Source organism: Neophocaena asiaeorientalis, unplaced genomic scaffold (genome assembly GCF_003031525.2).
Source record: "Neophocaena asiaeorientalis asiaeorientalis breed wild unplaced genomic scaffold, Neophocaena_asiaeorientalis_V1.1 scaffold282, whole genome shotgun sequence".
Taxonomy (NCBI): domain Eukaryota; kingdom Metazoa; phylum Chordata; class Mammalia; order Artiodactyla; family Phocoenidae; genus Neophocaena; species Neophocaena asiaeorientalis.
Window position 1 is genome coordinate 272,298 of NW_020172595.1, and position 14,317 is coordinate 286,614.

The following is a 14,317-nucleotide window of genomic DNA, read 5'->3' on the forward strand; positions in this document are numbered from 1 at the left end:
GCTGATGCGGGCCCGGGGGAGGGGTCGTGCGGCCCCTCCGGGCAGCCGTGGCCGCGGAAGGGGGGGGACCCATAGAGGAAGAGGTAGGCCCCGGAGCCTCCTGTCTCTTCCCAGGGCCCAGGCGTCCTGGGCCCCTCAACTTCCTACGGGACTGACCAGCTCTCCTATCCCTTGTGTCCCCTCCCAGGGGGAGGCCCCCGCTGAGATGGGGGCGCTGGTGCTGGAGAAGGAGCCCAGAGGAGCCACCGAGAGAGGTGAGTGCAGCAGAAACAGGCCTCACTGGACCTTCACCTCTGCCAGCACAGGATCTCTTTGAGCCCTTAGCCCTGAACTTTTTCTCTTCCATTACAGTTCATGGCTCTTTGGGGGACACCCCTCGTAGTGAGGAGATCCTGCCCAAGGCCAACCCCGACTCCCTGGAGACTGCTGGTCCCTCATCCCCAGCCTCTGTCACGGTCACCGTCGGCGATGAGGGGGCAGACACACCTGTAGGGGCCACACCGCTCATTGGGGATGAACCCGAGAATCTCGAGGGAGATGGGGACCTCCATGGGGGCCGCATCCTGATGGGTGAGAGGCCAGGGAGCCTGGGGGTGAGGTGGGGCATTCTCTGACTTTGTCTTCCCTCTTATCTTGTCTCCTGCCTGCTTGCCTGTGTTTTTCAGGCCACGCCACAAAGTCATTCCCGTCTTCCCCCAGTAAGGGGGGTGCTTGTCCCAGCCGAGCCAAGATGTCAATGACAGGGGCCGGAAAATCACCCCCATCAGTCCAGAGTTTGGCTATGAGGCTGCTGAGTATGCCGGGGGCCCAGGGGGCAACAGCACCAGGGCCTGAACCCCCTCCGGCCACAGCCAGCCCGGAGGGGCAGCCCAAGGTCCATCGAGCCAGGAAAACCATGTCCAAACCAGGAAATGGACAGGTGAGGCTTAGGGGGAGGTTTGTGGGGGTGGGAGAGACAGGGTAATTAACCGTGAAACTCTTGTGGGCTGCTTTTTTACAATTTACCTTCAGGTCTTTTCTTCTCCAGTCACTGCTTCAGGTATTTACCAAGGTGCTACTGTGTGTCAGTTTCTCTACTGGGGCTTAATCTGGAACAGACAGGTTTCTATCTTCCTGGGGTTTACATTCTTAGGCAGAGGGGAGTAGAAAACACTAATGTTAAAGAGTTAATTATGTAGTTAATGTCTTAATTACTCTTATAATAATGACTAGAGAAACTTCAAACCACTTTTCCTTTCTACCTCAAAGCAGGCCCCAAGGGAACTTCTCCCTTCTTTGAAACTGCCCCTGCTGTTTTAAAGGTTTTACTATGAATCTCTACAGGGAAGGAGCTGAGGGCCACAGAAACATCCGAGGAGGGAAATGACAAGAGCCCCAGAATCTCAGAAGCTTTATGACAGTGTTTTTAGGGCTCTTGGCATCAGTGTTAGATGTGGGATGTGCTTGACACAATTCTTATTATTGGCACAGAACTTCAGATGGCATTTTTTGAGGGTGTGGCTCACCACCCCACCCCGACCTGGGGCTTGGCTCTAAGCTAATCCAGGCAGAACCATAGATGCTCCCTGACCCTAAGTGTGCTCCCTTTCTGCCCCCAGCCCCCAGTCCCTGAGAAGCGGCCCCCTGAAGTGCAGCATTTCCGCATGAGTGATGACGTGCACTCGCTGGGGAAGGTGACCTCAGGTCAGTCCCACCCCCCACCTACCTGCGGCTTGCTATGGCCTGTGCTAAGGGTTTAGAGTACGGGCCTCACTCCTTTCTCTCTTTCCAGATGTGGCCAAAAGGAGGAAGCTGAACTCAGGAGGTGGCCTGGTGAGCCAGGAGAGGCAGGGAACAGGGCCTGGGCCTCTCCACCTGGGGGGGCTGCTCTGAGGGATCCTAGGAGCTGGGGCTCCATCTCGCCCTCAAGGGAAATGGGGTGTTGGTGAGGGAGTGCCAGCAGCTTCAACTTTTTTCTTTAAATCTTTTTCTAGTCAGAGGAGTTGGGTTCTGCACGGGGTTCGAGAGAAGTGACCCTGGAGAAGGGGGACCCCGGGTCCCTGGAGGAGTGGGAAACGGTGGTGGGGGATGACTTCAGCCTCTACTACGATTCCTACTCTGTGGATGAGCGGGTGGACTCTGACAGCAAGGTGAGAGGGAGCCAGCCACCCTCCCGGCCAGTGCTCCCCCACGTCCAGGGCTCGCTCTCCAATCTTTCCTGCCCCACTTTCTTCTCTCTTTCCTTTTCTGAACACCCACTAACTCACTGCCCCATACTGTCTGTAACTTATTTCCAGCGTGTGCTCTACCCCATACCATCCCCTTGCCCCTCTCCACAGTGATAATCACCATCCTGGACTTCGGGTTTAACATCCCATTTTATGGTTTATTTGTTGTTTGTTTGCTTGTTTATTCCTTTGCTCCTTGTTTGGTTTTATTTCACATATATGTTTTTCTATGCAGCAGAATGCTTAGTCTTGCCTGTTTTGCTTTTCATTCGTTTTATCGTGGAAACTTTCAAATATAAACAAAAGAGTAGAATAGTGAGCCCCCGGGTAGCCATCACCCAGCTCTAAGGCTTATCAATACACAGCTGACCTTGACTCATTTCTTCCTCCCCAACACCCACACTTACTGGATTATTTCAGAGCAAATCGCAGATACCATATCATTTTATCTAGAAATATTTCCACAAGTATCTCTAAACATAAGACCTCTTTCTGTTTTTAAAAAATTTACAAATAAATTTTTTTTTTCCACCGTGCGGTGTGTGGGGATCATAGTTCCCCAGCCAGGGATCAAACCCATGCCCCCTGCAGTGGAAACGGGGAGCCCTTCCACTGGACCACCAGGGAAGTCCCTACAAATGATGCTTTAACACCATCACCTTGCTGCCAGTCAGTCTTCACATTTTCTCAGTTGTTTCATAAATGAGTTTTCGTCTGTCAGGTTTCAGTGGGGTCCACACATTGATTTGATTATTTTTCTTAGGTCTCTCTTGATGTATAGGTTCCCTACTTAAAAAAAAAAACAAACTTGCCATTTATTTATTGAAGAAACCAAGTCGGTTATCCTACAGAATTCTTCACATTTAGGAGTTGGCTGTTTGGGTGGGGATTAACACATAACTCTCTGCCCAATGTTGCATCACATCAGGCGTGGAACATTTGGTCTTTTATTAGTGAAGTTAAGATCAGTGGATTCAGGGGATATCAGCCTGACTTCATTATAGTGTTTCTAGTTTTTTTTGTTTTTTTTTAATCTTTGGCTGTGTTGGGTCTTCGTTGCTGCACGTGGACTTTCTCTAGATGCGGCGAGCGGAGGCTGCTCTTTGTTGCAGTGCGTGGGCTTCTCATCGCGGAGGCTTCTCTTCTTGCAGAGCATGGGCTCTAGGTGCACGGGCTTCAGTAGTTGTGGTATGTGGGCTCAGTAGTTGTGGCTCGCGGGCTCTAGAGCACAGGCTCAGGAGTTGTGGCGCACGGGCTTAGTTGCTCCTCAGCATGTGATTTCTTCCCGGACCAGGGCTCGAACCCATGTCCCCTGCATTGGCAGGCATATTCTTAACCACTGCACCACCAGGGAAGCCCCTCTAATTCGTTTTTCATTTAGTGTATTCAGTCTTGCCTCTTTATGAGCTTCATCAAGAGTCTCCTACTATACGTGTGTTATCCAGAACGTATTCCTTTCTTTTCCTGTTTACTATTATGTTGCAAAGATTCATCATGTTGTTGCATGTCACCATAGCACCTTATTTTTTTTATTTATTTATTTATTTTGCGGTACGTGGGCCCCTCACTGTTGTGGCCTCTCCCGTTGCGGAGCACAGGCTCCGAACACGCAGGCTCAGTGGCCATGGCTCACGGGCCCAGCCGCTCCGCGGCATGTGGGATCCTCCCGGACCGGGGCACAAACCCGTGTCCCCTGCATCGGCAGGCGGACTCTCAACCACTGTGCCACCAGGGAAGCCCCAGCACCTTATTTTTTATTACAGTATAATGTGCTACACCCCCTCTCCGTATCCAACCCTTTCCTTCCTTTCCTGTTCACACTCATCAGCACCAGAGAGCCATCCGTGGAGAATTGTTGTTTTCTTGATCCCGCCTCATTCTCTGAGTCCCGGGGGTTGGATGTGTCCTGCTCTGCCTGTCTCCCATGTTCCCCCCAGCAGACAGCTGTGGCCTGGGGGTCACTGTTTCTTCAGCCTCACTTTGCCTCTCTTCCAGTCTGAGGTCGAAGCTCTGGCTGAACAACTGAGTGAGGAAGAGGAAGAAGAGGAGGAGGAAGATGAAGAGTCAGGCAATCAGTCTGACAGGGTAGAACTGGAGGCTGGCGTCCCCGGAGGAGTGGGGGCTTCGGGGACAGCGGTCTGAGTCCTCAAAGGAGGCTTTTATGGGCTGGGGGCCGGGCTCTTTAACGCTCTTCCTCCCCCCCAGAGTGGTTCCAGCGGCCGGCGCAAAGCCAAAAAGAAATGGCGGAAGGACAGCCCGTGGGTGAAGCCATCACGGAAACGGCGGAAGCGGGAGCCTCCGAGGGCCAAGGAGCCACGAGGTGAGAAGGCTCCTCTGTTTCGGGGTCCCCTCCTGCAGCCCCCTCCCGGTTCCCAGAGAGCATGCACGCACACACACACACGCTCAGCATGCACGCCCGCATGTACCCCCGCATCCAGGCACCTGTGAGCTCGCACTCTCACTCTCTCTGTCTCTGTGTCAGGAGTGAATGGTGTGGGCTCCTCAGGCCCCAGTGAGTACATGGAGGTCCCTCTGGGGTCCCTGGAGCTGCCCAGCGAGGGGACCCTCTCTCCCAACCACGCTGGTAATTGCCAATTGCCGGGATAGGGAGCCACTAGGGGGCGCCCTCGGGGCCGGAGGGAATGGGGAGGAGGGGAACCCCGCTGGAGCTGGGGTGTCCGTGGCCAGACTTTGGGGGTTCTGGAGCACGGAGGGAAAGTCAGGGCGGGGGTGAGAGGCCCCAGGAGGGGTCCCGGTGGGTGAGAGGCTGGGCCTCCCTCAGCTCCCTCTATCCTCCATCCAAGGGGTGTCCAATGACACATCTTCGCTGGAGACAGAGCGTGGGTTTGAGGAGTTGCCCCTCTGCAGCTGCCGCATGGAGGCACCCAAGATAGATCGCATCAGCGAGAGAGCGGGGCACAAGTGCATGGCCACGGAGAGCGTGGATGGAGAGGTGGGCCTCTGGGCTGGTAGGTGAGTCGCCAGGGCATCCAGCCCCAGAGCCCAGCCTCACCTTTTGTCACCCATCCTCACTGCACACAGCTGTCGGGCTGCAACGCTGCAATCCTGAAGCGGGAGACCATGAGACCCTCCAGCCGCGTGGCACTGATGGTGCTCTGTGAGACCCACCGTGCCCGCATGGTCAAACACCACTGCTGCCCAGGCTGTGGCTACTTCTGCACGGCGGTGAGTGACCAGTGGGGCAGACAGGCAGCATGCCCCATGGGGGTAGGGGCTCCCAGAGCCTGGCCACATTGTTTTCCTGCCCCCAGGGCACCTTTCTGGAGTGTCACCCCGACTTCCGAGTGGCCCACCGCTTCCACAAGGCCTGTGTGTCCCAGCTGAACGGGATGGTCTTCTGTCCCCACTGTGGGGAGGATGCATCTGAGGCCCAGGAGGTGACCATCCCCCGGGGGGATGGGGTGACCCCACCGGCTGGCACTGCAGCCCCTGCCCCCCCGCCCCTGGCCCAGGATGCCCCTGGGAGAGCGGACACTTCCCAGCCCAGGTACTGGCTTTGCCCTTCCCTTCTGTCTGCTCCCTGCCCCAGTTCCCATCTCCCCTGAACGTTCGCACCTTCTCCCACAGCGCCCGGATGCGAGGACAGGGGGAGCCCCGGCGTCCACCCTGTGACCCCCTGGCTGACACCATCGACAGCTCGGGGCCCTCCCTAACCCTGCCCAATGGGGGCTGCCTCTCAGCTGTGGGGCTGCCACCTGGCCCAGGCCGGGAGGCCCTGGAAAAGGCCCTGGTCATCCAGGAGTCAGAGAGGTGAGTAGGGGTTTCTCTCGGGCACAGCAGCTAGGACTGGGGCTGGAAGTGTGGAGCTGCAGGTGTGGGGACCGATGCTTGAATCTGGGGAGTCAACCCCCTCTCCCTCCCTCACCACGGCAGGCGGAAGAAACTCCGTTTCCACCCCCGGCAGCTGTACCTGTCCGTGAAGCAGGGGGAGCTGCAGAAGGTGATCCTGATGCTGTGTGAGTATTCCACTCCTTCGTTCAGCAAACCCTGCCTGAGCACCGATTATGTACCAGTCACTGGACTCGGGGCCAGGACGGCAGCAATGAGGGACATCGTCCTTGCCCTGAAGGACTTCGTGTGGTGGGGGAATAACCCGTGATGATGGGGACTGGGGACTGTTCTGAGTGCTTTGCACGTTCACTCACTTAAATCTTCCCAGCGGAGGCCCAGAGAGGTTAACTACCTTGCCCAGTGCACAGCAGTACTAAGGGGCAGGGGCAGGGCCGTTTGAACTCAGGCAGAGCTGGTGCTCGTAACTTCTTACCCTGATCAGTGCCGTGCTGCAGTGCAGGTGAGCACAAAGAAGGCCCAGGAGGGCCCCTGACTCAGGTTGGGGCCCTGAGAAACCTTCCTGGAGGAGGTGCCACCCGCCCCCTAGCTTGCTTACCACCTGTCCCTCCCTCTCCCGGTGTGGCGGGCCCTCCCCGCAGTGGACAACCTGGACCCCAACTTCCAGAGCGACCAGCAGAGCAAGCGCACGCCCCTGCACGCGGCTGCCCAGAAGGGCTCTGTGGAGATCTGCCACGTACTGCTGCAGGTCAGCGCGGGCCCAGCCCTAGGACCCCCTCCCCTGCCCAGCCCCTCCCTGGTGCCAGCCTGCGTGCCCTCTCCTTGCAGGCTGGGGCGAACATCAACGCTGTGGACAAGCAGCAGCGGACGCCGCTGATGGAGGCCGTGGTGAACAACCACCTGGAGGTGGCTCGCTACATGGTGCAGCGCGGGGGCTGCGTCTACAGCAAGGTGCGCGGCCGGGCAGGCCAGGGCCAGGGCTCAGGGCCTGGGCTTGAGGTGCCAGCCAGCCGGCTCATCTGCCTGCATCGCCCTCAGGAGGAAGACGGCTCCACCTGCCTCCACCATGCAGCCAAAATTGGGAATCTAGAGATGGTCAGCCTGCTGCTCGGCACGGGACAGGTGGACGTCAACGCCCAGGTCAGCAGCCAGGCTTCCGGCCCAGCCCCCGGGGTCCTTGCCTCAGCCTCAGGCTTTAGGTCCCCTTTCTCCCTCGTCTGACCTCTGACCCTTTCCCTGCATTTCACACTGTTCCAGTCTGTCCCCGTCTCTTTTTCCCCCTTCATTTGTATTTCTCTTCGTTCTCTTCTGCTTTCTTTTTTCTCCTTATCACTTTTCAAAATGAGTTGTGGCCTTAATCTCTGGAACTGTCCAGTGAGATTCCTTACTAAGTCAGTTTTTCATGTGTTGGAGGTGTTTTAGTCTGTGTGTCATTCTTCTTGATCTTTGGGTTTTTTTATTTAATTAATTTTTATTGGAGTATAGTTGCTTTACAACGTTGTGTTAGTTTCTACCGTACAGCAAAATGAATCAGCTATACATACACATACATCCTGTCTTTTTTGGATTTCCTTCCCATTTAGGTCACCACAGTGTGTTAGGTTCCCTGTGCTATGCAGTATGTCCTCATTAGTTGTCTATTTTATACATAGTATCAATAGCATGTATGTGTCAGTCCCAATCTCCCAGTTCCTCCCACCCTCCCCTTGGTATCCACACATTTGTTCTCTAGGTCTGTGTCTCTATTTCTGCTTTGCAAATAAGATCATCTATACGATTTTTCTAGATTCCACACATATGAGTTAATATACGATATTTGTTTTTCTTTTTCTGATTTCCTCCACTCTGTGTGACACTCTCTAGGTCCATCCGTGTCTCTACAAATGACCCAATTTTGTTCCTTTTTATGGCTGAGTAATATTCCATTGTATCTATGTGCCATATCTTCTTTATCTGTTTCTCTGTTGATGGACACTTAGGTTGCTTCCTTGTCCTGGCTGTTGTAAATAGTGCTGCAGTGAACATTGGGGTGCCCTTCTTGATCTTTGAATTGTTCTGTCCCTTGTCCAGAAGAAGCCCCTTGCCATAGGCTCCTGTGACTTTTGAAATGACCCAGTGGCCTTTGAGAGCATCCTTTTCAGCACCTATCCTGCCCCCGACTCAGGATCTACCATTTCTCTAAGAAACTCTGGTTCCTTTAAATGGGAAATATTTTTTAGAGACTACAATTTGTGTACCTAGGGGTGGTCAGCGTTGTTGGGTCCTTGCTTCTAGGACTTTTGAGTGGGCAGATCGAGGAAATAATGTATTTTTTCTTTTTTCTTTTAATTTTTTTTTTAATTCATTTATTTATGTATTTATTTATTGGCTGTGTTGGGTCTTTGCTGCACGCGGGCTTTCCCTAGTTGCGGCGAGCGGGGGCTGCTCTTTGTTGCGGTGTGCGGGCTTCTCATTACGGTGGCTTCTCTTTGTTGCGGAGCACGGGCTCTAGGCGCGTGGGCCGCAGTAGTTGTGGCTCGTGGCCTCAGTAGTTGTGGTTTGCGGGCTCTAGAGCACAGGCTCAGTAGTTGTGGCGCACGGGCTTAGTTGCTCCGTGGCATGTCGGATCTTCCTGGACCAGGGCTCGAACCTGTGTCCCCTGCATCGGCAGGCAGATTCTTAACCACTGCGCCACCAGGGAAGTCCCAAGGAAATACATACTTTTTAAAAAGAGAAAAATCACTTCGCGGCCTTGAGCAATAGACACTTACTAGTCCCATTTTGTAAACGAGGAAACTGAGACCCAGAGCCGTTAAATGATTTGCCCAGGGTTCCACAGCCTGTGAGTGGTGGAGCTGGGACTCTGAGTGTGAGTCTAGCTCCGGAGCCTGTGCTCTTGACCCCATCTGTTTGGGTGAGCAGGGCTGGAGCTGCCTCTCCACGCTCCTCCTTCCCCCCCCTCCACCCACAGGACAGTGGGGGGTGGACGCCCATCATCTGGGCCGCAGAGCACAAGCACATCGAGGTGATCCGCATGCTGCTGACACGGGGCGCCGACGTCACCCTCACAGACAATGTGAGAGTTTGGTCGGGATATGGGAGGTGGGTTCAGCCCCCCCCGCCCCTGAGCAAGGTGCCGGCTGGGTTCACACCTCTCCCCCTGCCACCTCCACAGGAGGAGAACATCTGCCTGCACTGGGCCTCGTTCACCGGCAGCGCCGCCATCGCAGAGGTTCTCCTGAATGCCCGCTGCGACCTCCACGCTGTCAACTACCACGGGGACACGCCCCTACACATCGCAGCCCGGGAGAGCTACCACGACTGCGTGCTGTGAGTCTCCACCCCTCCCCCACCTGGACACCCCTCTGCCCCCTCTCACAGCCCCGGACCCCACAGGCTTCCCGTCCCCTCCCAGGTTGTTCCTGTCACGCGGGGCAAACCCTGAGCTGCGGAACAAGGAGGGGGACACGGCGTGGGACCTGACCCCTGAGCGCTCTGACGTGTGGTTTGCACTCCAGCTCAACCGCAAGCTGCGGCTCGGGGTGGGAAATCGGGCCATCCGCACTGAGAAGATCATCTGCCGGTGAGCTTGGGCTCTCTTTACCCAGAGCGACCTCCGCCCCCTCCCCTGGCCCCTGGAATCCTCTGAGCCCCCCAAACCACCTCTGCCCCCATCCACCTGCCACACGCACACGTCAACTAGACGCACCACGTAAAAACAGGGAATATCCAGCTGAATTAGAATTTCGGGTGAACAGTGCATACTTTTTTAACGTTAGGAGGGTCCCATGCAGTATTTGGGACATACTGTACTAAAAAAATTGTTCCCTGATACCCTGAAATTCAGATGTCACTGAGTGTCCTGCCTTTGATCTGGGAGCCTTACTCCCCACGCCCCAGTGGACCCCCAGAACCACCCTCTTCCCTCACCCAGCCCTCTCCCCACCTAGGGGAGTCCTCACCCCATGCTCTAGCCACCCAGCTCCATCTCCCCTCCTGCCAGGGACGTGGCTCGGGGCTATGAGAACGTGCCCATTCCCTGTGTCAACGGTGTGGACGGGGAGCCCTGCCCCGAGGATTACAAGTACATCTCGGAGAACTGTGAGACGTCCACCATGAACATCGACCGCAACATCACCCACCTACAGGTGAGTGCAGGGCCCTCCCTGGGCCTCCTCCCAAAGGGACACCCAGAGCCACCAGGTACAGCTGGGCACACTGTGGGCCAACGAGGGCACCTGGCCAAGGTGGTGGGGCTGAAAGGGAGCTCCGGTGTGGGCTTGCATCCACCTAGGGAGGGGGTCCTTTTTCTAGGACACGTGAAGGTATCACATGGGCTCATGGTGGCCCTAGAGACACCCCCATCAGCAACATCTCGATTCCCCCTCATCCCGGGACCATCACCATCACTGTCCTACAAGGTGGACCCTAGAGAAAGGACAGCAGTTGTGGGGCAGGGAGCACTGGAAGCTGAGGGGCCGAGGCCGATTCTGGGGGGTGAGCTGACCCTACCTCCCGCCCCAGCACTGCACATGCGTGGATGACTGCTCCAGCTCCAACTGCCTGTGTGGCCAGCTCAGCATTCGCTGCTGGTATGACAAGGTACGTGCCCTCGCCCTGGCCGCACACACACTCATCCACTCCTTTGGGGGAGCTGGCCTCTGACACCAACTCCCTGGGACCTTGTCCCTCACCTTCTACCCTGTGGGGGAAGCAGCAAAGAGGGCAGGGCGAGACCTGGGGTTCCTAGGCTGTTGCCAGGACAGCGAGGGGCCTGGCCCAGGTATATGCAAACCCAGGGCGATGGTTGCGTGTTTCCTGTTGGATAAACTAAGAGCATATGTGGCCTCCCCCAGCCTGTCCTCCCTGTGTCTGGGTTGGGGTCAGCAGTGGATTTTTCTGTGAAGTCTTGGGAGTCCTGGGCAGCTGAGCTGGGCACCACACAGAAACCACTGTCCTCCCCTCCCTCAACCCCAGGACGGGCGGCTGCTCCAGGAATTTAACAAGATCGAGCCCCCGCTGATTTTTGAGTGTAACCAGGCGTGCTCCTGCTGGAGAAACTGCAAGAACCGGGTAGTGCAGAGTGGCATCAAGTGAGGCCCAGCCCCTCAGCTCCCCTCGCTCCCCTTTCTCCCTTCTCCCTCGGGGCGCTTCCAGGTCACGCCACTGAATATCACCCTCTCTCCCACCCCCAGGGTGCGACTGCAGCTCTACCGAACTGCCAAGATGGGCTGGGGGGTCCGAGCCCTGCAGACCATTCCCCAGGGGACTTTCATTTGCGAGTGAGTGGTGGGGAGGGGGTACTTTGGCTCCTGGGGGCGTGGGGCTGGATGCAGGGCACGGCTGACTCCCAGGCCTCCCTCTCTGCCCTCCTCCCTGATGGATCCCAGCTCTTCATGCTACCCCCACTCTGGCCAGCCTCCTCTGACCCCCATCCCCAAGCCTCCGCTCTGGCCAGACCACAGTGCCTGCGTCTTTCCCTCCCCTTCGGTGTATTTCCAAGCCTGACACTCCCTCTCCCCTGCCCTTCCCAACTGCGGAAAGCCCCGGTTTTACAGACAGACAGAGCTGGGTGTCCTTGGCCAAGTTCAAAACCTCTCTGAGCCTCATTTTTCTTGTCTGCAAAATGGAGGTGATAACAGCTACCTTTCTGTCCACCTCATCAGGGGCCTCAGGCCTCTCCATCCATCAATTCTTTCTCTTCCCGGTATCCATTACCTCTTCCTGTCCCCTGGCTTTTACTCCATAGCCTTCAAACATAATCTAGGTCTCCTTTGGCCTTAAAAAAAAGAAAAAGAGTCATCCAGCCCCAATTGGCTATTTAAGAGACCATTCATTTTTCCTCCATCATGTCATCTCTCAATTTGACTGAGGCAAGCGACCCCTGCCTCCTGGGCCTCAGTTTCCCCATCATCCACTCACTGCTCATCCCTGTCCAAATCTGCCTCTACCCTCACCCCTCTGCTGATGCTGCCTCTCAGCAGTCCCACTCCCTGACCCGTGTCTCAGTCCTCATTCTCTTGGCATCTGCCACCCCCCTCAGCTCTGGCTCCCATGACACCGTCCTCACCTGCGACCCATCCATTCTTCCTCTTCACCAGCTCCTCTCCCTCTACTTTCCAAACGTGGGTGTGCTCACCCCCAGTTCTTCGTAGCTCCTGTGGCTCCGTCCCCTCCCTGCTGTCCTCACCCCTCTCCTGTCCTCAGCCCAGCGTTGCCCCCATCTGCTGGGTGATCCCTAGTCCACAAACCCCCGTGTCTACGCCTGAACAGATTTCCCCACCCAGGCCGACTGCCCACAGATACTGATCCCTTCACCCCAGAGGCTGGGCGCCGCCGTGCTCACCCGAGTCATCGTCTGGTGTGGCTCGAGCCCCTTCCTCTAACTTCCCCACCACTGCTTCTCCAGCTCATCCCTGGCCCCACTCTGTCGGTCCTGCCTGTTGATCTAGTTGTCTGGTGGGACTCCAGCTGGCGGGAGTGTGTCCTGTGTGTACCCTCACGTGCCTGTGTCCCCAGGTTCCTCCTCCTGTACCCACCCCCCTTCTGGGTGGGGGCCACCCAGCCCCTCCCTCCCAGATGATGTCCGCTATCCTTGGGGGCCCACTGTGCCTTGGGTCGCCCACCCCAGCCCCAGCTGTGCTGATCTGTGAGATTCACAGACAGCTGACAAACAGTGGAAGAGGAATCCTGGGACTGTGAGGAGAGACAGGGCCTGGAGCCTTCTCCCGGTAACGCCTGCTCACCTCCAGAACCACCACTCCCTGCCCAACAGGTATGTCGGCGAGCTGATCTCTGATGCTGAGGCTGATGTGAGAGAGGATGACTCTTATCTCTTCGACTTAGACAACAAGGTGGGCAGGAGACCCCTGTGCCGCCCTCCTCTCAGTCAGCAGATGGAAACCCGGGGAGGAGGGGCTGGGTGGTCAGGGGGGTGGGGAGGTTGGCCCAGCCAGCGGGGTGGTGGTAGATGTGATGAGTGACGCCCTCCCGTCAGGATGGAGAGGTGTACTGCATCGACGCCCGTTACTACGGCAACATCAGCCGCTTCATCAACCACTTGTGTGACCCCAACATCATCCCCGTCCGGGTCTTCATGCTGCACCAAGACCTGCGATTTCCACGCATTGCCTTCTTCAGCTCCCGAGACATCCGGGCCGGGGAGGAACTGGGGTGAGGCGTCCTGCGGCTCGGCCAGGGTGTGGGAGATGCAGCAAGCCCAGGACCAAAAGCGGGCAGCCGGCGAGTGCCTGGTTTCCAGGCATGGATTAGAGCAGAGCTTGTCCGATGTCGCTGTAAACAGAGTCCTGAGCCTCACGGATTCTGAGTCAGTAGGTTTGGGATGGGGCCTGAAGAATCTTCACTTCTAGCAAGCTACCAGGCAGTGCTGGTGCCGCAGGTGCATTAGAACAGAGGAGGGCTTAGAGCCCCTCCAGAGATGGGGGTGGATGCTTTGGAGTGGGTCTGGGTCCCACAGACCTCTTGTGCTTCTCTGACAGGTTTGACTATGGTGACCGCTTCTGGGACATCAAAAGCAAATATTTCACCTGCCAGTGTGGCTCTGAGAAGTGCAAGCACTCGGCGGAGGCCATTGCCCTGGAGCAGAGCCGCCTGGCCCGCCTGGATCCCCACCCCGAGCTGCTGCCTGAGCTCGGCTCCCTGCCTCCCGTCAACCCCTGAGAGAGGACCACGACCCCCACCCCAAGCCCTGGACAGCCAGCTCCGCCACTTGCTGCCCACACCTGGGGGTGCTACCGTCTCCTCTCCCCCTACCCCTTCGCACATTCCTCGGTTAGATCCCAGCCAGGCCCTGGAGGTCTGACAGCCCCTCTCTCCCAGAGCTGGTTCCTCCCTGGGAGGGTGACTTCAGGGCTGGCCACGCCCCTGTTTCCCACCCTCAGCTGAAGTCTAATGAATTGGAGTTGGGCCTCTGTGCTAATCGGTTTCCTTTGTTCTCAATAAATGTTGGGTTTATAATAAACTGGGTGATTGCTGGCGGAAAAGCACACACAGCCAGAGGGAATGTGGGTCCAAGGGGGGAGAAAGAGGATGAGAAGCAGGCTGGACAGGTGTGGCTGGTGTGGATTACCCTCCAGGGCAGGGGGAGGGTTGTGAGGGGATTACTGTGGGGCAGGGTCTAGTCAAGGGCAAATCTCATCTCCACACTTAATCTTTGGCAGGAGGGTGTAGGCGTGACTGTACTATGATTGAAGTAGTTTGCAAAATTCTGAAGGGTTTTCTTAGAGCGTGGGAGTCCTTCAGGCCATGGTCCATGAGGCCCGCGGAAGCAGCCCTGACCTGACCCACGTACCAGGCTTGCC

The 14,317-nt window shown here is 56.6% G+C and overlaps 1 protein-coding gene across 1 annotated transcript; it reads left to right on the forward strand.

Moving 5' to 3' along the window:
• The first annotated feature begins 4 nt into the window (after positions 1 to 4).
• Positions 5 to 13,977, forward strand: EHMT2 (euchromatic histone lysine methyltransferase 2). The gene is made up of 27 exons (XM_024738648.1): positions 5 to 254; positions 352 to 570; positions 666 to 919; positions 1,599 to 1,683; positions 1,772 to 1,812; positions 1,974 to 2,129; positions 4,203 to 4,292; positions 4,413 to 4,527; positions 4,690 to 4,791; positions 5,012 to 5,160; positions 5,250 to 5,393; positions 5,480 to 5,715; positions 5,796 to 5,978; positions 6,102 to 6,184; positions 6,659 to 6,765; positions 6,846 to 6,968; positions 7,056 to 7,157; positions 8,968 to 9,072; positions 9,172 to 9,326; positions 9,412 to 9,579; positions 10,000 to 10,144; positions 10,521 to 10,598; positions 10,974 to 11,089; positions 11,192 to 11,278; positions 12,772 to 12,850; positions 12,994 to 13,169; positions 13,496 to 13,977. Exons 1-27 carry the CDS (start codon positions 5 to 7, stop codon positions 13,674 to 13,676), a joined length of 3,729 nt encoding a protein of 1,242 aa, XP_024594416.1. The 3' UTR covers positions 13,677 to 13,977.
• The last annotated feature ends 340 nt before the right edge of the window (positions 13,978 to 14,317 follow it).